At 51.2% G+C, this 25,546-nt stretch overlaps 2 protein-coding genes across 4 annotated transcripts; one reads left to right on the forward strand and one right to left on the reverse strand.

The window, feature by feature from the left end:
• Nucleotides 1–18: 18 nt before the first annotated feature.
• PCED1A (PC-esterase domain containing 1A) lies at nt 19–5,510 on the reverse strand. Of its 2 annotated transcripts, none has more exons than XM_047852689.1 (8): nt 5,353–5,510; nt 4,253–4,397; nt 3,651–3,730; nt 3,302–3,540; nt 3,049–3,199; nt 2,684–2,930; nt 750–1,025; nt 19–407 (listed from the first exon to the last, which is right to left on the reverse strand). In XM_047852689.1, exons 2-8 carry the CDS (start codon nt 4,374–4,376, stop codon nt 160–162), a joined length of 1,365 nt encoding a protein of 454 aa, XP_047708645.1. In that variant the 5' UTR covers nt 4,377–4,397; nt 5,353–5,510; the 3' UTR covers nt 19–159. The 2 variants fall into 2 exon arrangements, with proteins under 2 accessions (XP_047708645.1, XP_047708643.1); XM_047852687.1 differs by lacking the exon at nt 5,353–5,510 and adding an exon at nt 4,690–4,825.
• VPS16 (VPS16 core subunit of CORVET and HOPS complexes) lies at nt 5,119–25,546 on the forward strand. 2 transcript variants are annotated; one of them, XM_047852686.1, is made up of 24 exons: nt 5,149–5,305; nt 18,740–18,828; nt 19,055–19,152; nt 19,234–19,362; nt 19,442–19,586; nt 19,712–19,827; nt 19,942–20,064; nt 20,194–20,249; nt 20,602–20,691; nt 20,798–20,892; nt 20,994–21,070; nt 21,523–21,654; nt 21,769–21,896; nt 22,032–22,067; nt 22,257–22,365; nt 22,534–22,668; nt 22,764–22,872; nt 22,964–23,061; nt 23,145–23,252; nt 23,569–23,646; nt 24,028–24,197; nt 24,280–24,376; nt 25,042–25,145; nt 25,259–25,546. In XM_047852686.1, the coding sequence occupies exons 1-24, from the start codon at nt 5,253–5,255 to the stop codon at nt 25,401–25,403; spliced, it is 2,520 nt and encodes an 839-aa protein (XP_047708642.1). In that variant the 5' UTR covers nt 5,149–5,252; the 3' UTR covers nt 25,404–25,546. The 2 variants fall into 2 exon arrangements, with proteins under 2 accessions (XP_047708641.1, XP_047708642.1); XM_047852685.1 differs by having other exon boundaries at nt 5,119–5,305; nt 22,032–22,365.

A 25,546-nucleotide genomic window follows, 5' to 3' on the forward strand; every position in this document is an offset into this window, starting at 1 on the left:
CACACAGGAAGATGCCACTCTGTTCTTCCACGCCTTTATTTAGTGACAGCAATGGACAAGAACAATGTCAGGCATAACAGACGCCCTGACCCAGCACCGGGGGTGGCAAGCAGGCCCTGCAGGGCCATCGGCACATCCAGCCCCAGGCCAAGATCCAGTCTACCCAGGCCATGTCCCCGAATGGGCAGGAGGCTGTCTGTCCAGTTTGTTTGTGTGGATCAGTCTGTCTGAGTGTCTGAGCCGCTGTCTGCAGGGCCCCCCCATCCTCGGCACATGGTAGGGGCTGCTGGGAGCACAGCGTGGCATCCCCCGGTGGACCACTGGGCCCCGGTGCTGGCCATGGGGGACAGGGCCAGGGACTGGAGGTGGCAGGGGGCCAGGCACAAAATTCACTCCAGGGCCACATCCTACAAAAGAACCAGTCATGATCAGAGTGGGCTTGTGGCCAAGGTGAGGCCAGCTCTGCCTTCAGGCAGCTCTGATCCTCCAGGGTGAGCTTCTCGAGGCTTTTGTTTCCCCATCTGCAAAATGGCAATACCACTTCCCCTACCTCCAAACCAGCAAATTGTGACAATCAATGGATTAATGAGTCTACAGACGCTGTTCTAGACCCAGCAGTGACTGAACCCAGTCCTGGGGGCACAAGGAGCTACCCATCTCCTCAGCCCACCTGGGCACAAAAGGCTAGGCTGGGGAAGGTGCATGGGGAACCTGGGAGAGGTGTGAAGGGAGGCCACGGAGGCACCTACCTAAGTGGGGTGACATCGAGAAGTCTTCTGTTGAATTATAACTGAAGAATTCATGGGCTGGGAAGGGCTGGCTTGGGAAAAAGGGGGTGTCCTGGGGCAGGGGTGGAAACAGGGGAGGCGGCGAGGGCTGAGGAATGGGGTAGGGGAAAGGTATGGGAGGGGGCAGAGGAGAAGGCTGGGGTGGGGGCAAACACAGCTGCTCCCCGAAGTCTGGGGGCTGCCCATGGCTCCCCTGGAACGGATGATCCGGCTCTGGCCAGTCCTCAATCCATGGGTCTAGGAATGGGATGGTTGTTTGTTTTAGGCCTGAGAGCCAGTTCGCCCTGAAATCTGGCTGTCCACACTTCTCTTCCCTCCTCTCGGAAAACAGGGCCACCAGGTGAAAGCACCCTCTGCTTCCTACCCAGTCTTCCTCATTCCCTCTCATTTCAGGCCAAGTCCAGAGTACAGTCCTTCTTCCTTACCTTTCTCAAAGTCACAGATCTGCCTTTGCTCTGACTTCCTGCTCCCTTCTAGAGCCTTCTTCCTTTGTATGCCCAGCTCCTGTGTCTGTAACTTTTTCCTCTCCCAGCTTCTCCCCACAGACCAATAAATGAGCTTAAGAGGTCTTCCTTCTGGACAACGTGAGCTCTTCCTGTCATTCTCCTGTCCCAGCAGTCCCATGCCTCCCAAATGTCCAAAAGGGGTATTTTGACCATTTTCCATTCCCTCAATTGCTTCTGCCTCTTAACCCAACTCCACACCTTCAGCACTTTTCTGACTACAAGCAACCACTTCCTCTTTTCCTGACAGTCACGTGACACAGCCAACAGACTCTGTCCTCCCTGAAAGTGCCTCTGCTCTCTTTTCCTTTTGTTTCCTCCAGCAGCCCCTCTTCCCTTCTACAGCATGGCCCCCGATCTGCTCTCTCCTTTCACGGTCCACACTCATGCGCTCAGCCGGGCCCTGCTGACTCCAGATCTACTGCACATTTCCCCAGCACCTCAGAGGTCTGCTTGCACCAGACTCACCAATCACATCCTCCCACCCAACTCTTCCTTTTCACATTTCTATTTCTGGAGCTCCAAACTGGGTTCGGAAGACCTGAGCCACCACAAACTAGCCTTACAACCTTTAGAGCATCCCTCTCTTTGCTGAGGATTAGTTCTTCTCATCTAAAAAACAAGGAAACTGAACCATTATGTTAGCAAATTCCTAATTCACCTCCCAAGGGCTCCAACTCCTGGCTACCAAGTCCTAGAAGTTCACCTCTATGACATTCCTGGTCTCTCTCTGCCCTCACACCCTATAGTGCTGCTACAAACAGCCTTCTAATATGACTCGTGCCCCCAACTCAACAAACACGATTCTGTAGGTGCTATGTACACAATCGTCCTAGACGCTGGAGCCAAAAGGGATGAGCTGGCAACATGGCAGGAACCTTGCTCTTTGAGGACATGATCTAGGGGGAACGCAGACATGGAAACAATCAGCCACCATGCCCCCGTTGAAGAGCAGGCAGGAACTGAGAGGCTGGTGACACCAACTGAGGGGCTTCTTTGCTTCTGCCACACTGCATGATTACCCTTCCTCCACTTCTGTCTTTCCACCCCCCACCCCCATGCCTAGCTAGAAACACCCCCATTTCTTTCCTATTCACCTATAGGATAGGGGTCTTTTGACCCGCTACCTTACATGCTCAAAGGTTATATAAGCTCGTTCACCTACACAGAGATTTCTACATGCTAGACCGTACAGAACCAAAGCTCCTATCAGGATGATGCTCCTGTGATCTCACTCTCCCCATGGGATGACGAACGAGCACTCAGGGGCCACAACAGTCCTTCAAGAGGTCCCTACTCCCCCCCAAGTACCTCTGTCCTGTTCTGTTTCTGAGCCCTGTGCTCTGTGAACCCCCTCTGCATCACTATCCTACCCCCTGTGGTAGGGCTCACCAGAAGGATAGTCACGCTGGGGCAGCTCCACACCCCAGGCGTCGGCCACGTGGGTCAGAAGCAAGTGTGAGAGGTGGCGGTGGGCATGCTGGTCCCAGTGGACACCGTCTCGGTGACGGTGCTGTACCGCATGCCGGAAATGAAAGTGGAGGTCCAGGACATCAAAGCAGTGGTCCCCGGCCAGCGTGGCGCTGTAGAAGTTCCCTTCAACCACATCCCGCCGCAGAGACCCTGCCAGGGGCTGGAGCTGAGTAAGAAAGCGTAGCATCTAAGAGCCACACAATGAAGCAGGGTCGGGGAGGGAAGGCCCTCTATCTACCAGTCGGCTGCCTCCTCCCCCCACCTGAAGGGCCCCGGTCACTTGCCTCTGGCAGAAGGAAACCCCCAGTGACGCGCTCCCCCAAGGGCATTGCCATGTTCCACACCAGCAGGCAAGAGTCTGGCAACACCTGGTCCATGCGCACAAACACCCGCTCCAGGTTCTCTCGGTAGCTCTCCATTGAGCAGCGGCCATACCTGTTGGACGGCACACGCAGGGTGGGCGAGGGCAGAGGGTGGAGAGCCTCTGAGCCACACCTCCACCCCCAACCAGTATTTCCCTCTCCCCGCCGCCCCAACCTGGAGAGATCCCAGAGGCAGGAGTTGATGATCACCAGGTCCGGGGCAGGCCCGTATGTCAGCTCCTCCAGGACGCCCTCGAGGTACTCGGAGTAAACGCGGGTGAGGAAGTAGAAGCGCACAAGGTGGTGGCCAGAACCCGAGCAGAACTGGCGGACCTCCCGGTACTGTGTCCCGTTGTGCAGTTCGCCCAGCTGACCCCCAGCCACCAGTTGGTCCTGTTCAAAGCTCAGCTCCCCCTGCCCGCCCCCCACAACCCAGCTGGTCAGACCCAGGCCAGGGAGGAAGACCCTGCCAGGCCAGGGTCTGTGCCCACCCACCACTGGCATGACTATCGAGCTTCCCTCACCTTGGCTTTCAGCTGAGCAGCTGTGAGCAGGGAGTCCCTCTGGAGCAAGAGCACTAGGTCCTTGTACACAGACCGCTGGACTGCAGGGAGACAGAGATCCTGAGGCTAAGTCAGGCCTCACCCCACCCTAGCTCCTCCTAAGTCCAGGCCTCATCTTCCCAAGGTTAGGGCTGCCCACCACTACCTCTGTGGAGTGTTAACAGAGATAGGAGAAAAGGTAAGGTTAAAAAAATCCTGTATTACCTCCGCCTTCTGGCCACGCACCACCCTCAACTTAGTACGCAGGGACCCAAGATCACCTGGCAGAGATAAGTAGTCCCAGAAGACCAGGAGAGGGACAACACAATCTACTGCTCCCATACAAGGAGTCCCATGGGGGACTGTCAGGGAAAAAAAAATGCTGAACAAGGACGGGGTCAAAAATTTGACAGGCTACATCTGTCGGGACACCTGTGGATGGTGTGTGGGAAAATAAAAGAAAACCTACTGGCCTGGAACAGGCTAAGGGTAGAAAGAAATTTGGGATGGAGACAATGGGTCCAGTCATAGGAAACAGACTGAAGGTGCGAGGCTGGGTAGTGTGAACCTAGAAGGGCACTCACTTGAGTCCCCCAAGATGACCACGAACTTGTTGTGTAGCAGCTGCTGGACTTCTGAGGCCTGGAAGTGGACCATGGCGCTTCGCAGCGGGAGGCGTGGCTGCTCGTTGTCCAGACAGAAGACCATGCCGCCGCTGCCAATGACGGGCTGCGGGGAGAGGCCACTAAGCCGCCGCGCGCGTGGGGACTCAGGACAGGTCGGGCCCAGGGCCCGCTAAAGGAGAGCTGCGCCGGCCCCTCCAGGGCTGCTCAGGGCTACAGGGGAGAGGTGGCGGCGGCAGAGGGGGACTCATGGTGGCGCGTGCCTCGGTGATACTTGGTACCGGAGTCAGGGGGTCTCTGGCCTGGGCACCGAGGCGCTTCCCGCGCGGCGCCGCCCTGAGCCCCGCCACGTGCCCGCCGCCGCCCCGCGCATGCGCGCGCCCTTTCGTGCCAATTACCGAGTCCCGGGGCTCTGCACCGTTCACCCGCGACCGGGGCAGGCCCGCACACCGCGCGCCTCGCCCACTGAGGGCTCCGGGCCTAGCCTCATGTTCCCGCGCCCCGAGAGGCCGGTCGGTTCTGCACAGCCCGCGCCCGGCAGAACCCGTGCGTCCCGGTTAGCCGTCGGTGCGCAGCCCAAAGCCCAACGCTCTCCATGCGTGCGTCGCGGCGGCCCCGACGGCGCCTGGAGCTTCTGCGCCCCGGGCGGCGACGTTCACAGCTTCCACTTCCGGTCACCCATGTCCCGCCCTGCGCGACCCCCAGCGCCCGAGGGGACAAGGAGGCGGCGTGGGTAGCCGCGGCGGAGAGCAGGAGCCAGGGCCGGGCCCACCCGGGCGGGCACGAAGCCCGGGTGTGGGCGGGGGCGCGGCGGCGGCCGAGCGCAAGTTGCCCACAGTGGTGATGGCCGTGGCGGCAGCCTCACCACGTGACCCGGACGGGCGGAAGCGGAAGTGCCGGCCCGGAGCCCGCGCCCGGCGGGTGTCTCCTTTGCGCTGCCCAGCAGCCGCTTGCACCAGCCATGGACTGCTACACGGCGAACTGGAACCCGCTCGGGGACTCTGCCTTTTACCGGTGAGACCCCCCCCCCCCCCCGCCCTCCCGCGCGCGGTCCGGCTTACCCCGCTGGCCCGCCGACTAGAGTCTTCGGGCGGAGCCGGCGGCGCGCGCCCCCGTCACTGTGGGCGCTGGGGTCCGCCCCTCGCCGGCTCTCCCCCGGCGTCCACCACTTAACGCACAGCCGCCTAATGGCCCAGGGGCCGGGCCTTCCCCAGATCCAGGAAGGAAACTGAGGCAAGCACGGCGGTCACAGAAGTAGAGCAGCGTCTAACGCTGAAGCCCCGATCTGTCAGCCTCCGGAAGGATGCTCAGATCACGTTGAGGGAGGCGGCCTGCGGGTGACAGCGAGTGTTTAGTCTCCTGCGGCGAAGTGCTGCCAAAGTCAGACTACAGGGGCGCTCCGCGGGAGGCGGGATCGCACGGCTGGCGGGCGGGGTAACAGCAAACCCAGGCTGGGAGAAGGGGGCAAGTCGTTTATGAATTCAGGAGCAGCGCGAGTGAGGACCCTCAGTTAGGGGTAACCCTCTCCTGGAAGTCGTAGAGTCCTAAACTATTGATATGAAGTGTAAACCGGTCGCATCATTACCCTGATAAGGATTTTTCAATGGCGTCCCTTCTCTGTAGGTTAAAACACAAACTTCTTCTATTGGAACATCTGTAAGTCAGCCTCTGTTTGTCTCCAGCTCCATTTGCTCCTCTCCTACCCAAGTCTTGTATTCGAGTTGCACAGAATTGCAGGACTCCAAAACACCGCCATGTTTCATGGCTTCCCGATGTTTGCACCAGCTTTCCGTTCCTTCTGTGGGTACTGCCATTGCCCTCTTTATCTCACCGGAGAATTCTTGCTCATCTTTCAGGACTTGGTTCAAGGTTTCTTCCTGAAACCGTCGCTCTTCCAGTCCTAAGTCAGCTGACTTTCTTGGGCTTCATAGGGCCCAGTGTTACTTCTGTTATGAATGGTACAGTAGAGCAATATTTACATAGGTTTCTTATGGTATAAACTAAGTTCCTTGAGGACCAAGACTATGTTTATCTCTTTATGTCCAGTGCACTTTTAGGACAATGCCTGCTGTGTAGTAATCCCATAAAGTTTTAAGAATACTTTTGATTGCACCTAAAGGTCAGAAGATAACTGCACTGGGGTCGTATTTCAGTACAAAATACCCTGTTGTGTTACTGAAACTCATTCACCATTTTTATTCACATGTTAAAAGTTTTCAGCGTAATTTTTGATAACACAAAATGTTAGCTCTTAACACTTTCAAGATGGACAAATGCTTTGTGGCAATTTTTAGAGCTCGGTTGCTTTTGTTGTTTATTTATAGTTATTATCTCTTGTAAATATTCATATACAATGTGAAAAAAATGCAGAAACTTAATGAAGAAGCAGTAAAGTCAGTAGGAAGTAACAATGATTTCAACTTTTTTTTTGTGGAGAAGGGATGTCATTTGACAGAAGTAGCCATACGACTTAGTGTTTACACATACAGCATACCCTTTTAAAAGTATGAAAACACACGTTGTGTGTTTTGAAAATACATATTGCCTACACAGGTTTGTTAAATCCGAGAATGCTGAAGACAAAAGACGTCATTACCACAGAGCTCCTGTTTATCACACAAAGTCTTAGCCTTGTTGATGCATCAGGAAAGTTTTAAATGAATGTAATTGTTGAGTATGTGCCATAGACATGACCTGTCTGGCTAGCCTCCCCTTCCTTGTGCTGTACTGCCAGAAAGGGTAAAGGTCTAAGCCTTTGACTTTTGCTAATGAATGTTGAGCCATTCTCTGTTCTAGACACTGTGTTAAGTATCTGATATGTATTAACTTGTTTGTTTCATGACCCCATGGGGTAGTTATCATTAGCCCCATCTTACTGATGGGGAAAGTGAGATGCAGAGAGATTAGGTAGACAGGTTACCCAGCCAGTAAGCGGTGGAGGCAGGCTTTGAATCCAGTCTTTTAGAACCTTTAAATGTGTTAAAGCATAGGGTTGTTTTTTTTTTTTATGTTTATTTATTTTTGAGAGAAAGAGAGCCGGAGCATGAGCGGGAGTGGGGGAGGGGCAGAGAGAGAGGGAGACACAGAATCGGAAGCAGGCTCCAGGCTCTGAGCTGTCAGCACAGAGCCTCACTCTGGGCTCGAACTCACAAACCCTGAGACCATGAGCTGAGTGAAAGTCAGATGCTTAACTGACTAAGCCACCCAGGTACTTCTTTGGTTTTGTTTTGTTTTGTTTTGTTTTGTTTTTTGTTTTGTTTTGTCTTGTTTTAACAGGAAAATATAACAGCATATTCTAGCTTCACCAGAGTGGAATTTTTTTTTTTTTAAGTTTACTTAAGTAACCTCTACACCCAATGTGGGGCTCCAACTCATGACCCTGAGTTCAAGAGTCGCATACTCTTGCAATTGAGCCAGCCAGGCTCCCCTAGAGTGGACATGTTTTAAATGCAACTATTTGGTTTTATTCATATTTGTGCATAGCCTTATGCCAGGATATGTTCCAGTAAGTGAATTAATGATAAACAGTGGCAGGCATTGCCTTTCAAATCCTTTCTACAGGATAGGATACTTTTACATTGGAAGTAATGTTTTGGAAAGTTCACTGAATTTGGGAATGCAAGGAGAGGGAGTGGTTACTAGTTCCTATGGAGTTCCAGAATTTTAGCCATTTTTATCCTAAAAACCAAACTTGGATTGATCCCTTTGATTAATTTTGCTCAACCCTTTGCCAGGCTGTGTGTAAATAAAAAGACACTAAAGTGTCTTAGTGTGACCAATAAAAAGACAGACCCTGTCTACTCTCATGGAGCTTATAGCCAGCAGGAGAGATAGTTGATAACCATTAATGACTTAGTATTTGTTTAATCATAATCACCATAAAGAAGAGATATAAGGTCCTAAGAGAGTATATAGAATAGACTAGAGGTTAGAGGTAAAGAAAACTTTCTGAAGGAAATATAATTCCCCCATCCAGGGGATGAGTAAACGTAAGTGCAGGGACTGTGATGAAAAAGAGCATATACAAAGGCCCTGAGGCAGGCAAGACTAGGACACCCTCGATTGTCTAAACAGAGAGCCAGTGTGGCTAGATTGCCACAGGTGAGTGTGTGTGTGTGTGTGTGTGTGTGTGTGTGTGTGTGTGTGAGTGTGTGTGAGTGTGTGTAAGTGTGTGTAACTTCTAGAGGCATTAGGGAGGACAAGTTAGAAGGGACAAGCAAATATGGAGGCAAGGGAGACTGGTGAGGGGGCTGGAGGAATAGACGAGGGAGAAGTTGATGGTGGCAGTATGGTAGAAATGGAGAAAAGGGGATGCATCAGATATTTAGGGGACAAAATCAAAGGAGATTGTGATAGGTTGCACTCAGTAGGAAGGAGGTAGAGCAAGGAATTGAGGATGATTGGGGTTTTGGCTTAAGATAATGAAAAAGGAAGAGTGAGTTTTGTGCGGAAAGGGTTAGCTTGATTTGGGGCACATTATATCAGGTACTTTAGAAACATCCCTTATGGTAAGAGAAAGGAGGCAAGATCCATTATGTTCTCCTAAAACTCTTCTTAGAAAAGGGCTTGACTATTTTAGTAGGATTGCGGGGGTGGGGGGGTGTAACATGTAAACATGTAAACATGAACTTTTAAGATTTTGTCTTTAAGTAATTTCTACACCCAATGTGGGGCTTGAACTTATGCCCCCGAGATCAAGGGTCGCATGCTGTACCAACTGAGCCAGGTGCCCCTAAACACAAACGATCTTAAAAATTGTGGTTAAATATACATAATATAAAATGTCCTGCCTTAACCATTCTAAGGTACACTCCAGTAGTAGTAAGTACTTTCATGTTGTGCAATGAATCTCCAGAACTTTTTCATCTTGCAAAATTGAAACTCTATAACCATTAAATGATAACTCCCCATTTTCCCCCTCCCCCAGCCCTGGTAGCCACCATTCTGGTTTCTTTTTTCTTTTTTTTTTTTTTTTAATGTTTATTTATTCTTGAGACAGAGACAGAGTATGAACAGGGGTGGGGCAGAGAGAGAGGAAGACACAGAATCCGAAACAGGCTCCAGGCTCTGCACTGTCAGCACAGAGCCCGACGCGGGGCTCGAACCCACGAACTGTGAGATCATGACCTGAGCTGAAGTCGACGCCCAGCCGACTGAGCCACCCAGGCGCCCCGCCACCATTCTGGTTTCTGTTTCTGTTTCTGTTACTTCCACCTCGTGGCTGTTGTGAATAACGCTGCTAGGAACATGTGTGTGCAAATATCCCTTCGAGACTGTTCTCAATTCTTTTGGATACTGAATGGAACTGCTGGATTACATGTAATCCTGTTTATTTTTTGGGGAGGAATTCTCATACTTTTTTCCATGGCAGCTACACCATTTTGCATTTCCAACAATGTACAAGAGTTCTTTAGTAGTATTTATTTTTGAGGCAGATTGGAATCGAAGGATTTCAGGGGTGATGGTGGGCTCTCCTTCGGGTCTGAGGATTTTGGAATAAGTAGATTGTTCCCCAAGGCTAGACTTGATGTGCCCCTTCCTCCCCAGTGGTTCAGTAGCCCCGCGTGGACCCTTGAGGCAAAGGCTGGAGATCATCTGTTTTCACACAAGGGCTCTTCCCACACTGTGGCGGACCATGCTTGGAACTGGGAACTTCCTAGGAGTTCAGCTGCACAGCCACAGGGATTTCTTCAGTGTTTCCTGGAGGGGGCTGGAACTGAGGCTGCAAGAGCTGCTAGGTTCAGTGATTTCCTGGTATTAGAATCCAGGGTCTGTTTACTGCTGCTGAGATTTCCCACTTCTGGAACCCGGGAATAGAGGAGAAATATGGGACTGGCCTTCCTCATTAAGGCTGTGGCTGTCCTTATAAAAGTCCATACCCCTCGGCTCTTCTGAGAAGCCGCTCTCCCTGCTGCCTTTCACCTTGCCTATCCATACCCCATGCCACCCTGTAGGCACAGCTTGAGTCATCTGACTGTCCCTGAGAAGGCTTCTTCACCTCAAAGCCTTGGGAGGTGGTCCATGTTTTGTTGTTCTTCACTCCCTGACTCTTAATTCGTGTACCCCGTGGAGGGGCTCTGTCCTCTTCCCAGCTAGGTCTGTGCTGCCACCAGCCTCCTGAACCACATCCCCCACTGACTGATTGGACAGCTTCCTGGACATCCCAGCTCTTGCGACCTTCCAGGGTGACTTAAGTGGCCACCAGGCTTCATAGTTCCATGAGTTCTTCTCAAGTGACTTTATCTACATTAGCCACCCTCCACCTGGCGCCTGTGTTCTTCCAGAACTGCTTTCCCTCTGAAACATTCAATTCAGGCAGCTCCCTCTGTGACCATGAGCTCCTGTCTTCACTATACTCTGATACCTCCTAATACATCTGTCCTTCAACCTCATCGGGCTCCCCATCCCAGGAACCCTCTGTTCTCTTCGTATCATGTGCAGAGCCCCCTTCTATACACATGCCCCTCCCTGTCCGGCTTGGAGTGCAGCCATAGTCAGTCATTTCAGTTTCTTGCCTTTTCCCCAACAACTTTGTTCCTTTGTCCTTTGGCTGCATCTGCCTGGCACAGGGGCACCTCCCAGTGCACCAGCCACTCACCATCTCTACCCGTGCCCAGGCTACTGAGTGCTGCCAGGCAGGCCACAGACAGGCAGGGTGGGACTACTGCAAATTGTGCCCACCAGCCTCAAGTGGGCCCTTGCAGTCCTTTTATGTGGGGTCAGCCTACACTCATCACAAGGGCTCTACTTTTCCTTTAAAAAAATTTTTTTTTAATGTTTATTTCTTTTTGAGAGAGAGAGAGCATGAGCAGGGGAGGAGCAGAGAGAGAGAGAGAGAGAGAGAGAGAGAGAGAGAGACAGAATTCAAAGCAGGCTCTGAGCTGTCAGCACAGAGCCCGACGCGGGGCTCGAACCCACGGACCGCGAGATCATGACCTGAACCGAAGTCAGACACTTAACCAACTTAGCCACCCAGGCGCTCCGCTGCTTTTCCTTTTAAAAGATTACACAACAATTCAAATAATTTCGAAATATTGCAAATCATAGTCTTCTTGGCCCCTCTGCCCAACAGCTGACTTCACCTTGTGCTTCCCAGAGAACTCGAAGTCACATAGAAGGGCTAAGACTTCCCCCTACCAAACCTGCCAGCTGTCTTTCCTGACCCAGTGAGGAGATGTGCCTGTCTCCCTGCCTTCCCAGAAACCACGCACCATCCACCCATGCCCTCCCTCAGCCACAGGTCTTCTCCAGCTGTTGTCCAGGACCCCCTGCATCAAGGTCACCTGAGATGCCGGCTACATTGAGCTTCTGTGGCCAAACCTACTCCATTATCTCTGGGGCGGGTACTAGAAATGTGATCTGTATCTCCCCATCCTGACAAAAAATAAACTCCCCTGTTCCACAGGTCCCTCCTTCTCACCCCTTCTTTCTTCTCGCCGCTCTAGCCAAAGGTCTAAAGATTGCCATCTGTATTTGGTTCTGTTTTTTTCTCTTCCCACTGACCATTCACTCTGGTCAGACCACCCTATTCTTAGTGACATTCTGTCACTTCAGCGGACAGATCTCAGGCCTCATCTGAACTTTACTCCCTGGAACACTGGTTAGAGATGAATCTTCACTTCTCTCGGAAATACACCTTAACCTTTTACTGTGAACATTTTCAAGTGTTCAACAAAGTAGAATAGTAGAATGAACACCCAGCACTATCAGTTAGGCTTAAAAATTGTTATGTTACAATATTTGCTTCAGCAATTTGGAAGTTAAATATTTTATGGGCACCTGAGTAGCTTAGCGGTTAAGCGTCCAACTCTTGGTTTCGGCCCAGGTCATGGTCTCATGGTTGGTAGGTTCAAGCCCCCCATTCAGCTCCATGCTGGCAGGGTGGAGCTTGCTTGGGATTCTGTCTCCCTCCCTCTCTCCCATGCTTGTGCTGTCTCTTTCTCTCTCTCTCTCTCTCTCTCAAAATAAATAAACTTTTTTTTTTAAGTTCAAATATACATAAACGTAGTAAAAGTAATTTAGTGGATCTTCATGTACTCATCACCTAGCTTCAATAAGTATCAGCAGTTTGCTATTTTCTCTTCACCCCTTTTTAATATTCATTTATTTGAGAGACAGACAGACAGACAGACAGTGTGAGCAAGGAAGGGGTAGAGATAGACGGAGACACAGAATCTGAAATAGGCTCCAGGCTCTGAGGTGTGAGCACAGAACCCGACACGGGGCTCAAACTCATGAACTGTGAATCATGACCTGAGCTGAAGTCAGACACTTAATTGACTAAACCCCCCAGGCATGCGTAGGCACATCTTTTCAATCAAATACTTTTTCTGCTATATTTTAAAATAAATTACAGACATAACTTCAATGTGCATTACTTTTAAAAAAAATGACAGTTTTTTTCCTGCGAAATGCAGTCTTTTCTGTGAAACTGCAATACTATTTCACACCTAACAAAGTTAACATTTAAAATCATCTAACAACCAGTCCCTACTCAGACTTACCCAATTGTCTTCAAAGTGTCTTTTTATGTTTTTTTATTAAAAAAATTTTTTTTAATGTTTTTATTTTATTTTTGAGAGAGACAGAGACAGAATGTGAGTAGGGGAGGAGCAGAGAGAGAGGGAGACACAGAATCCAAAGCAGGCTCCAGGCTCCTAGCTGTCAGCACAGAGCCCAACATGGGGCTCAAACTCACAAACTGCGAGATCATGACCTGAGCCGAAGTTGGATGCTCAACTGAGCCACCCACGTGCCCCCAAAGTGTCTTTTTATAACCAGTTCAAATCAAGGCTTAAACTAGAATTACTCGTTTGCTTACCTGTCTTAATTAAGTCTTTCATAAACTTGGCTATTGTTATCCCCACTCCCACCCTTACCTTTTGTTTTTCATGACATTGACTTGTTTAATAGACCATTGGTTTTATCTGGATTTGTCCCATTACTTCTTTGTGGTGCCTTTGAACTTGAACTGTATAATCTATCGTAGTCTGAATTTCCTGAAACTGTGTTGTAGATCTAGAGGCTTGAATAGATTCAGGTTGAACATTTTGGACAGAAACATTTCACGGGTGATGCTGTGGTGTTTATGCTGCATGAAATCTGGAGGCATCATTACATCAGATTGTCCACTCTGAGGGAAGATGATTGACCAGTGGGTTCGACTGCTGATGGCCACCCCCTCCCTTGCAAAGTCATACATAATCAGCTTGCAGGCTGGTCCCCCCAGGAATGGTGCCATATTGGGATCAGATATTAGTCTCTGCTATTGGCAGAGAGATTAGCCACTCAACAGTAGTGTTAGGCCAGGTCAGCCTTGGGTAGGGAGGCTCCCAAGACATCTACCCCAAGTGAGGTTATCATAGGGTTTTCAAGCAGCCAAAGGCTAGTCTCCTTGGACACAGGTAGGCAACCTACTTCCATTGTTTGAAGGTTTCAGGATCCAATTCTTTTCCTCATAAGAGCCATTAATTCTCACACGAGAAATGGTATGTTGATGATTTAACAACCCACACAATTAAATTTTGTGTTTGATTTTTAGCAGTAAGAGGCTGTGTGGCCACAACAAAGAAGAGATTCTGTTAGGGCTGTAATGGAAGCTTTCTGCTTCTCAGACCATGACTTGAGCTGAAAGTTAATGAGCGCAAACTTGTCGTCTTCTCTTTGTAAATGTCCAAGTGCACTCAAAATAATCTGTCCCAATCCCCAGCCCTTACAATCACCATTACTGCCATACATTCGGGCCCAGAAGTCACCCCAAGGTGCATGTTTGACTTGGCATTTCACCACAGTAAACCGCAGGCTTGATTAATTGTGGTGCCACTTCATGCAGTAGGTGACTAGCATTTGTTTCCCTTTGCCGGGGAGCTCAGCACTGCCCTCAGGCCCAAGCACACAACCAAACCAATCCCCAAATCGCATCTTTAGGGGTCTCTTCTGCCACCACTCCCTGCACCAGGTTTATAGCAGTTTGGGTCCAGTTGGGAGACTTAAACTGAGAGAGTTTAATAAACATGAAGAATTATTAAACTGATAAAAGAGTAAGTATAAGGTAAAAGAAAGTTTTGTGTGAATCACCCAGGGCTGAGGGAGAGTACCCAAAGAATGACAAACTTGGAAGGGAATCCCCTCCCCAGGCTGGAATTCAGATCTTGCTGGAGAAAATAAAAATTGCAGCTCACTGGAGAGTAAAGTTCACTGGTTTGCCCGGACCACAGCTGGTCCCCGGTTGCTGGGCAAGCAAGAAGCAGCCCTCTGGAGTTCAGAAGGTAGGGGGACACAGGCGAGCTGCGGCTGGTGGCCAAGGGGGTGGGCATGGAATGGAATGGTGGTAATGGTGCAGAGAGGCAGACGGGAGCACATGGTGTCTGTAAGCTGAGCCACAAGCAGTGGTTGGGTGCACAGGTGTGCGGAGGGGGTCAGTGGAAACCCAAGGGCACAGGCAGGGTAGCCAGTGGACAGGCAGGCATCTTGGCAGCAGAGGAAGTAGAGCCTGGTATGGGCAGGAGTCTAGGAGTGTGGTGTCTGGACCAGGGAGCCGCGGGAAGGTGATTCCGGGTGAACTCCAACTGGAAGCAGTCAGGAGAGCCCGTTCCGCATCCCTCCAAGCGCCCTCTACTGAGAAAGGTTAAGATCACACTGTGGAGGAGAAATGCATAAAGACACGTTGTCTGTTCTCACAGAACAGTGTCGGAGGGTGATTTTGGAGCTAAGTGGCAATAAATTGATAACTCGCGTGATAGGTCTGTGTGAACATCTATCTTCCCATCAGATTTTCATGGAATGATTTTAGTAACAAAATGTCAAAAAATGCACATGGGTTATCAAAAATTCAAATAATGCAAAAGTCTAAAAGTTGGCAGTCCCCCAACATCCCTCCTTCATTCACCACCCTCCCCACAGGTACCCACTATCTCTGGCTGAATTCAGCTCCATGTCTCTGAGCATTTTTCCATGTGTTTACACACCTACATGTAATTATACGTAAACATGCTTGTCAAAAGTATGTGCTCAGTTTTTGTATAAAATAAATGGGTTAACATGGTTCCTACTGAGCTGCACCTTTTGTTGGTATTTAACAGGACATCTAGAAATCATTCATGTCAGTACACAGACTCAGCTTATTAATGGCCACATAATATTCCCCAGAATGGGCATCCCATAGTTTATTTAACCGGCACTGTACTGAAGGGGGTTTTTCTAGGATTTGGGGGAGAACTAAAAGGTCACTTGACTCTTACATATTTTTTATATACACAATTTTTTTTAAGTTTATTTTATTTTTTCTTTTGAGAGAGAGAAAGAGAGAGAGTGTGAGCTGAAGAGGGGCAGAGAGAGAGGGAGACACAGAATCCAAAACAGGCTCCGGGCTCTGAGCTGTCAGCACAGAGCCCGACGCGAGGCTCGAACCCACGGACTGTGAGATCATGACCTGAGTTGAAGTCGGACGCTTAACTGACTGAGCCACCCAATATACAGAATTTTAATTTTTATGTAATAAAATCTATCATTTTTTCCCTTGATAATTTCTAGGTTTTCTGTCTTGCTCTGAAAGACTTTGCCGTAGTTCACATTATAAAAATATTAGCTCATATTTTCTCAAGGTTTTTGTGTTTAGTTTTTAAATATTTTCACATAAAATAGTGTGATTATAGCTCTTGACCATTTTTATTTTCTTTTGGTTTTATGTTCATTTTTGGAAATGACTCAGAGCCTTTTGTATTTTTAAGAAAAGTACCTCTTTTCCACATGTGTCACAGACATTTTCGAAAATCCCTTATCGTTGTTTGTCTTCATAGTTTGTCTTCAGTGGATTTTTTTAAATCTATGAAAGTTTTTTAATGTTAATCATTTTAATAAATAACCATTCAAGTGATTTAAAAACTCAAAGTCCCTTTCCCATCCCTGTCCCTATTCAACTGGATTCCACCCCTTCACCTACCAGTAACCAGTTACTAGATTCTTAGAAATCTTTCCAGAATCTTTTTTTTTTCAAATGGAAGCAAATACAAAGCACATGTATTGTTTTACCCCTTTTTATATAGAAGTTTACAGAAGCCCATTTTTATTTAGACTCATTTGTTGTTCTTTTTTTGTGACTTCTGGGTTATGTATCATGCTTAGAAATTGTTTCTATTTTGAGAATGTGAAAATAGCCAAGATTTGTTCTGATACGGCTTTATTTTTTTTTAACATTCAAAGTTTGAATTCCATCTGGAAAATATTTTATTGTAGAGATTAAGTAATGAAATAGCGTTCATGGAAATTCTTTCCATATGGCCCATTGTCTCATTTCAAGTATCAATTTGCAACAATTTGAAATGCCATCTCTAGTAATGCTAGTAATGCTCAATTCCCAGTTCTTTTTCTGGACTCTTTTCTCTTCCATCAATCTATTTGCTTATTCCTGTGCCAAAACAACAGTTTTAATCAACTTTAGTTTTATATACTGTGTTTGATATTTGGTGTATGTCTGTTGTTTTATTTTCAAAATATTTTTAGATATTTTCCAACATTTTCTGTTTAAGATTTTTTTTTTTTCTGCAAATGAGTTTTGGAATCAGTTTGCTCTTCTAGTACCCCCCCCCCCCAGTTGGGAGAATTTTTATTGGAATTCTTATGTACTCATAGATCATTTTGGGATGTTTCTTCATGTCTTCTGTGTCCTTTGAATTTTTTTCTTTCAAATTTTTGTTTAAATTACAGTTCATTAACATACAGTGTAATGTTAGTTTCACATGTAGAATTTAGTGATTGATCACTTACACACAACACCTGGTGCTCATCACAGACGTGGCCTCTGTAATGCCCACCACCTATTTAACCCATCCCCCTGCCCACCTCCCCTCCAGTAACCCTAAGTTTGTCCTCTGTAGTTAGGAGTATTATTTCCTGGTTTGCCTCTCTTCCCCCCCCCCCCCCATGATTTTATTTTGTAAAAATGTTTGTTAGGTTTATTCTTGCCTATCGTCATTTTATTGCTGTCATGATTAGGATCTTTTAGAGTTATATTTCTAATTGATTCTTGCTATGGTATAGAAAAGTTATTGGTATAGAAAATATGTAGGTTTTTGTTGATTGCCATACTGAGCTTTTGTTCATTCTCCCATAGACTGCTTTGGATTTTCTTTCTTTCTTTCTTTCTTTCTTTCTTTCTTTCTTTCTTTCTTTCTTTTTGAGAGAGAGAGGGCACAAGTGATTGAGGGGCAGAGAGAGAGAGAGAGAATCCCATGAGGGGCAGAGAGAGACAGGGGGGCTGGAAGAGAGAGAGACAGAGAGAGAAGCGTGACTCACCCGAAGCCAGGCTCGTTTTTTACCTGAGGTGGGGCTTGTGTTCACCTGAAGCGGAGCTCGAGTCATCTGATGTGGGACTCGAACTCATGAACTGGGAGATCATGACCTGAGCCGAAGTCAGATGCTTAACCAACTGAGCCACCCAAGCGTCCTGCTTTGGATTTTCTAAGTAGACAATCACATTATTTGTGAATAGAGCAAACTCACTCCTTCTCCAAAATAAAAACTTCTCTCTTTTTTTTCTTAAATTATTTTGGCTAGAACCCCCAAAAGAATGTCAAATAGAAGGTAATGGTAGGCATCTTTCTGATTCTTATCAGGACGACTCCTGAAATGATACTGGAGGAAACACTCCCCTTAATTACTGCTTTCTTTTGGTTTTCTGGGATAGTGCCCGTTCCTTCTCTGTCCCCTTGTCTCCACCTTGAGCCATCAAATGGCGGCATGTGTCAGGTGTCCCACGCTGTCTTCACACAGTGTGCACTCTCTTGGAGATCCACATGTCTCAGATTGCAGCCATCTCATGCGGGCTTGTGATTTTTGTTACCTTGCATAAGCTGAGAGATTGACATCTACCCAGGACTCTGTCCCCAGCTCTGGACTCACCAAAGAGCTCTTCTTGGATTTCTCTCAGCCACTGCTAACTCAATGCCTCTAAAACAGAGTTCATTATCAGCAAGTGTTGAGCTGGACCCCTGGCTATAAAGCCCACAACCTGATTTGGTGTTAAGAACCAGGCATAGAGGAAAGTCTGCCTGCCCTGAGAGACCCTCTCAGAGGGTCTTATTTCCTGCTGATGCAGGCCCAAAGCCAGCCCACCCCACCCCACCCTGGCCCTACCTTAGTTTGTACCTACCTAGTCCTACCTGGATATTGGCTGCACAGCCGGCCTCCTGTGCCAGGAGCTCCTGCCATCCTCGGACAGGAGAACCACATCCTGCACTGCCAACACCGTCTGCTCCCTCACCTGCCGTCCCTACGCAACTAGTGGTCAGCGGCCCTAGATGTTTCTGGTCATCACCCTCTCCCACCTGTGGGGGGCCTCGACTGCCTTGTGAAGGGCAAATGGAGGTTTTAGGGGTTCTTCTGGGGCTCCCTCCCATCTGGAGGCAGGGTCATGAGGAGGCTAATCTCTGCTTGCCTCTGCACGGGCAGGAAATATGAGCTGTACAGCATGGACTGGGACCTGAAGGAGGAACTCAGGGATTGCCTGGTAGCTGCTGCGCCCTACGGGGGCCCCATTGGTATGTCACCCGTCTGCCACTGCCTGCTCCGGGACAATAGGGTGGACTCAAGGTCCATGATTCTCGGGAGCCTTGCTGTCGGGTGGTTCTTGCTGATGTGTGCCACTCCGATTTCCCCCCACCTCTCACCCCCTACTGAGATGCTTTAAATTGTGGTTCTCCTGAAGCCTGCTTCATATGGGGTGGGCCTGGGGACCTGGACAGAAAATCTCTTCGTAAACGACAGCACTGTTGAGGAACCCGTGGCGGAAGGAGAAGGCTGCCAGCGTACGCCCAGTGCTTGAGATCTATTCTGCTTCCGGCCTGCCTCTGGCCAGTCTGCTGGTGAGCATGCCTGACCCACCTTGGGGCTCGGCTGGGTCCGTGCCCCAAGGACAGCCTCAGGAACCTCCCTCTCCTCTGCAGTGGAAGAGTGGGCCCGTGGTGTCCCTAGGCTGGTCAGCTGAAGAGGAGCTGCTCTGCGTGCAGGAGGATGGTGGAGTGCTGGTGTATGGGCTTCACGGTGACTTCCGGAGACACTTCAGCATGGGCAATGTAGGGGCCACAGGGGGCTGGGGAAAGGGATGCAGTCCGTGACTCTGTGGCCCCCTCAACCCTCGGCCCCTCTCCCCAGGAGGTGCTCCAGAACCGGGTTCTGGATGCCCGGATCTTCCATACTGAGTTTGGTTCAGGGGTGGCCATCCTCACCGGGGCCCACCGCTTTACTCTCAGTGCCAATGTCAGTGACCTCAAACTCCGCCGGATGCCAGAGGTGCCAGGTGAGCCCTGACATCCCCGAGACAGCCATTCAGTGCCCACAGATGTGCCTCCAGACTGTGGGGCCAACAGAGGCGGAGGCTGTGGGCTCTGGTCATCCTGAAGCCGTCCTCTTCCCCGGCCACAGGTCTGCAGGGTGCACCTACGTGCTGGACCGCCCTCTGCCAGGACCGAGTTGCACACATTCTTCTGGCTGTGGGGCCTGATCTTTACCTCCTGGACCAGTCCGCCTGCTCCGCAGTGGTGAGGGCCCCGGGTGGGAGTGAAATGGAAGGGGTGAGGGAGGCAGTGGGGAATCTCGGAGAAATCAACATCTGGTGTTCCCCCCCCCCCCCCCCCCCCCCCGGCCTGCCCCAGACACCTTTTGGCCTGGCGCCAGGAGTGAGCAGCTTCCTGCAGATGGCCGTCTCCTTCACCTACCGACACCTGGCACTCTTCACAGACACAGGCTACATCTGGATGGGGACAGCATCACTCAAGGTGTGATTCTGGGATGACACGGGGCACCGTGCCTTGTCCAGGAGCGATCTGGTAGGGGCAGGGGTGGGGCTTTTTAACCAGACTGGTAACTACTGAGACAAGGCCATGGTGTTCCCTGTGCCCTTTCAGGAGAAGCTGTGTGAGTTCAACTGTAATATCCGGGCCCCCCCGAAGCAGATGGTCTGGTGAGGATGGGGGTGTTATGCTGGGGGTGGGCACAGCCTTGTTTCCTGGAACACCTGGATTCATCCTGTCCACTGGCCATGCCAGGTGGAGCTTGCATCTTGTCTTCTCTGCCACTGCATACTTGAGGGAAACCCCTGCCCCCGCTGTGGGGCCCCAGGTGCCCCTGGGAGCTGACAGCACAGCGGGGGAGGGAAGCAGATGTCAATCAGAGAACGGGATAAGGGGTAGCATGTATGTGCAGGGCTCTACCAAGGCAAAGTGGTGTAAGCAGTGATGTGGGAGAATGGGAGATGTGGCTGTGCTGGCTGGCGGTGTCCTGTGTGTCCCAGATGTGCGTGATGCTGCCCACAGGTGCAGCCGCCCTCGCAGCAAAGAGAGGGCCGTTGTGGTGGCCTGGGAGAGGCGGCTAATGGTGGTGGGTGATGCGCCCGAGAGCATCCAGTATCCTTGGAGGACTGCCTGGGGACGGGGGTGGGAGGGAAGGAGAGGGAGGTTCACCTGCCTCGCCCCATTTCTGGATGCTCTTGGGAACCTTGACCAAGCTCAGGTTTGTGCTGGACGAAGACTCCTATTTGGTTCCTGAGCTGGATGGGGTCCGCATCTTCTCTCGTAGCACCCACGAGTTCCTACATGAGGTTCCAGGTGAGGCCCTCACAAGGGCACCATGTGACCCAGGGCAGGATCAGGTCATCGAGTGCTGAGGATTCCCTGCCCCACTAACCCGCACCATCTCCCTCCCCTAGTGGCCAGCGAGGAGATCTTCAAAATTGCCTCGATGGCCCCTGGAGCGCTGTTGTTGGAGGCCCAGAAAGAGTATGAGGTAAAGCCCTGGGCTTCTCCCTGGGCCCCAGGATGTTCTCCTTTCCTTTCTTAATTGGCTCAGCCCTGTGCCCCTGGCTGGGCATGGTGGACTCAGCCAGGTGCCACTTGTCAAGAGAAGAGTCCGGGCTGGACACTGGGCTGGAGAGAGTCAGCTCAGGTGCACTGAAGTGTCCTCCGTGTGGTGATGGGGAGGCGCAGGGAGCCCTTACTCACCTCAGCCCAGGCACAAGTCAGGGTTACTATCCGGGCCCCTCGCTGGCAGTTGTGGGCTGATACGGGGGGGAGGTATGGGCACCTCAGGTGGACTGCGGGCTGAAGGGGTTTGGACTTTGGCCTCTGCAGCCCCTCCAAACCAGCCCATGTGAAGCACAGTCCAGAGGGACGGGGGACCAGACACGGGGTATTCTCTGTCATGGCACTCCATCCCTGGTACCCTTCCCCCACCCCCAGAAAGAGAGCCAGAAGGCAGATGAGTACCTACGGGAGATCCAGGAGCTGGGGCAGCTGACCCAGGCCGTGCAGCAGTGCATCGAGGCCGCGGGACATGAGCACCGGCCAGACATGCAGAAGAGCCTGCTCAGGGTTGGCCTGCACAGCGGGGCTGCTGGGGGGCTGGTGCTGGGCAGGGGGTGTGCTGGCAGGAGGGGTGTGTGTGTGGTGGGGGGGTAAGATCTCTTGACCTCTGGCTCTTCTCAGGCGGCCTCCTTTGGGAAGTGTTTCCTCGACAGATTTCCACCTGACAGCTTCGTGCGCATGTGTCAGGACCTGCGTGTGCTCAATGCCATTCGGGACTATCACATCGGGATCCCCCTCACTTATAGCCAGTATCCTCAGGCCAGCTACAAGGATGTTTACAGCCAGTGGTGGTAGGCGAAGGGGAGGGACTGAAGATGCTTCCTGAAAGTCCTTGGCAAATAGGGCTTATCCCCCAGCTGGATCCTTAACCAAGTAATTTACAGATATAAGCAGCTCACCATCCAGGTGCTGCTGGACAGGTACAGCAAACCCCAGGGTTCTGGGAGGAGGGCTGTACGTGGGCAGGCGTCACAGCCCCTGCTGGGTTCTTGTGGTCACTGTTCCTCACCCGTTTCTCTGGGATCTGGGAGGCCTGAGTTACAGGCTGGGGTCAGGCTGCCCTCTCTATCCCACCTCACTCTTTTACCCTTTATCCCCTCACCTGCCAGGCTTGTGTTGCGGAGGCTTTACCCCCTGGCGATCCAGATTTGTGAGTACCTGCGCCTTCCTGAAGTGCAGGGCGTCAGCAGGATCCTGGCCCACTGGGCCTGCTACAAGGTGAGGATATAGGGTGGGGTTCAAGGGCATTTAGGGGATTCCAGGCCCTGGTGAGGTATAGGAAATACGAAGTGTAGAGCTGAAGGGGTAGATCGTGATAGAGGGCAAGTGGGGGTGTAGGGTGAAGGGTGAGATCTAGGTGTGTGTGACTACTCCCTCTATCTGTAGGTGCAACAGAAGGACGTGTCCGACGAGGATGTTGCTCGGGCCATTAACCAGAAGCTGGGGGATACGCCTGGCGTCTCTTACTCTGACATTGCTGCACGGGCCTATGGCTGTGGCCGCACAGAGCTGGCCATCAAGGTGTGGGCGCCCAGCCCTGTCCAGATGCTCTGACATTGGTATTAGAGGCCACCAGGCCAGCTCCTTCTCTCTGTGCCTTTCTCCCCACCCCACAGCTGCTGGAGTATGAGCCACGCTCTGGGGAGCAGGTACCCCTTCTCCTAAAGATGAAGAGGAGCAAACTGGCGCTGAGCAAGGCCATTGAGAGTGGGGACACTGATCTGGGTGAGCAGGGTTTGGAGGAGGACCAGGCTGGGGCCCCTGGGCTAAGCAAGGGGCCAGGCTGGAGTCCCTACATCACCTTATTGTCTTTTAGTGTTCACGGTGTTGCTGCACCTGAAAAATGAGCTAAATCGAGGAGATTTTTTCATGACTCTTCGGAACCAGCCCATGGCCCTGAGTTTGTACCGACAGGTGCGCCCTGGGCAGGGGTGGGGCTGGAGCCTCCTGAGCCCCTGAGTTGGCCTTGCTGACTGCCTGCCTGTCCATGGCCCCAGTTCTGTAAACATCAGGAGCTAGAGACGCTGAAGGACCTCTACAATCAGGATGACAACCACCAGGAGCTGGGCAGCTTCCACATCCGAGCCAGCTATGCTGCAGAGGAGGTCTGAGGTCCACGGCCGGGTGGGGCCCGTGGGCTGGGCTGTCGGTCAGGTTCCTTCTCCAGGGATCTAGGCCTCCTGGTACATGCCCCATCTGGTCCTTCTGCTGCGGGAGATTCTGGGAAGACGTGAGGCCAGGATGGTGGTTGGTCCCAGAGGAGCTAGCCTCCCCCCTGGGGACACCAGAGTGGTGCACCCAGAGGGTAAGGCTGGCCCTGGCAACCCTGGGCACAGGGACCGGGGAGAGAAGTGTACCCTGAATGAGGATGGCTGATTTCCTTTGTGCTGTGAGCTCAGGCTTCCCTTCTTGTGGCTGTAGCGTATCGAGGGGCGGGTTGCAGCTTTGCAGACAGCAGCTGACGCCTTCTACAAAGCCAAGAACGAGTTCGCAGCCAAGGTTTGGCTTACTTTCTTCTTTCTTTCTTTCTTTCTTTCTTTCTTTCTTTCTTTCTTTCTTTCTTTCTTTCTTTCTTTTTATGTTTATTTGTTTTTCATAGAGAGAGGGAGAGGGAGAGGGGGAGCCTGTGCCAGCAGGGGAGGGGCAGAGAGAGAAACAGAGAATCCCCAGCAGGCTCCGCACTGCCAGCGCAGAGGCTGATGCAGGGCTCAGCCTCTGAACTGTGAGATCATGAGCTGAACCAAAATCATGAGTCGGATGCTTAATCAACTGAGCCACCCAGGCTCCCCTCATTCCTCGTTTCTGAGAACCCCCTCTCCTCCTCTCCCGGTCTTTCCTCCTTGTGCCTGTCATCCCCATCCTGCCTCATCTCCATCCCAGGCCACAGAGGATCAAATGAGGCTCCTACGGCTGCAGCGACGCCTAGAAGATGAGTTGGGGGGCCGGTTCCTGGACTTGTCTCTACACGACACGGTCACTACCCTCATCCTTGGAGGCCACAACAAGCGAGCAGAGCAGCTGGCACGTGACTTCCGCATTCCTGACAAGAGGTGGGTTAGGGCAGCTGGCTGCAGATGGGTCCTGGGACCACCTGCCCATCCTGCAATACCTTCAAGCCCAGCTTCCCCGCAGGCTCTGGTGGCTGAAGCTGACTGCCCTGGCCGATCTGGAAGACTGGGAGGAGCTAGAGAAGTTTTCAAAAAGCAAGAAATCACCCATTGGCTACCTGGTGAGACACGGGCCGTCCCTGTGCCCCACCTTCAGGCAGGGTAGTCCTGGGGAGAGAACCAGGCCCAGACATAGGCAGGCAGATGGCCCATTCATGCATCTGTTCAGCTGTCCCACGTAGTTAGCAGGTGCTTCCCGTGTCTGCACACTTGTGGGCCAGATCTGTGGGAGAGCAGGCTGAGTTAGGCCGCAGATGTTGGTGAGAGAAGGAATGAGCTGGTTTCTCCAAGGAGGCCCACAGCCCACACCATATGCCTAAAGGGGAAGGTCTTGTTTGAGTAGGGGGTGGAGGGGCACTGGGAGGGCATGTCCGGGATGCAGTTGGAGGACACCGAGGAGGTTTGTTTTCTGTGGCAGGTGGATCAGTAGGTGGGATAAGGGCAGCCATGAGAGAAAACACAGGCCCCGAGAAGTCAAGAGACTTCTATTGTGAGAGGGTGGCAGCAGATGGTGGAGCCTCAAGGCACTAACAGATCTGTGGTTTAGGTGGTTTCTGCCCTGAGAATGTTGAGATCACAACTGTTGCACATGTCAGGGAGGGGGTGGGATGGGGTTATATGTACTGAAGGATATATGAAATGCATAGGGGCGGTGTGCCCTTTGGACTTTTTCTCATAAGAGAGAGGATCTGACATACCTTCTCCTTCCACCCCTTCCTCTCTTAAGCCCTTTGTTGAGATCTGCATGAAGCAACACAACAAATATGAGGCCAAGAAGTATGCCTCCCGTGTGGGTCCGGAGCAGAAGGTCAAGGCCTTGCTTCTCGTTGGGTGTGTCATCTGAGAGCCCTGTGGGTGCTGGGTGGCTGAGCCAGTGGGCTGATGAGGGGCATGGTTTGTGCCCTTGGGCAGACCGACACCATCTCCTCTCCTCACAACCACAGGGATGTGGCTCAGGCCGCAGATGTGGCCATCGAGCACAGGAATGAAGCAGAGCTGAGCCTTGTATTATCCCACTGCACTGGAGCCACAGATGGGGCCACGGCCGACAAAATTCAGCGGGCTAGGGCACAAGCCCAGAAGAAGTGAGGGGCTCACCCCACACATCTCCTTGAGCTGTAGCCTTGGCCGAAGCGTCACTGCGCATCCAGCTTCTCCCCCAGAGCTAAGCTGAGGAGCTGGGGTGGGGTTGGAGCCAGGGGTCTGGATGTAAATAAAATTGGGACATTTTA

This window comes from Prionailurus viverrinus, chromosome A3 (assembly GCF_022837055.1).
Source record: "Prionailurus viverrinus isolate Anna chromosome A3, UM_Priviv_1.0, whole genome shotgun sequence".
Taxonomy (NCBI): domain Eukaryota; kingdom Metazoa; phylum Chordata; class Mammalia; order Carnivora; family Felidae; genus Prionailurus; species Prionailurus viverrinus.

Excerpts from the sequence above, each read along its gene's own strand:
- PCED1A (XM_047852689.1), bottom strand. The coding sequence starts at position 4,376 with ATGGTCTTCTGTCTGGACAACGAGCAGCCACGCCTCCCGCTGCGAAGC. Across the intron at positions 2,931-3,048 it reads GGGGTTTCCTTCTGCCAGAG|CTCCAGCCCCTGGCAGGGTC; the intron begins GCAAGTGACCGG and ends TTTCTTACTCAG. Across the intron at positions 1,026-2,683 it reads CCAGCGTGACTATCCTTCTG|ACCCATGGATTGAGGACTGG; the intron begins GTGAGCCCTACC and ends TCCCATTCCTAG.
- VPS16 (XM_047852685.1), top strand. The coding sequence starts at position 5,253 with ATGGACTGCTACACGGCGAACTGGAACCCGCTCGGGGACTCTGCCTTT. Across the intron at positions 5,306-18,739 it reads GGGGACTCTGCCTTTTACCG|GAAATATGAGCTGTACAGCA; the intron begins GTGAGACCCCCC and ends CTGCACGGGCAG. Across the intron at positions 22,366-22,533 it reads CCCACTGGGCCTGCTACAAG|GTGCAACAGAAGGACGTGTC; the intron begins GTGAGGATATAG and ends CTCTATCTGTAG.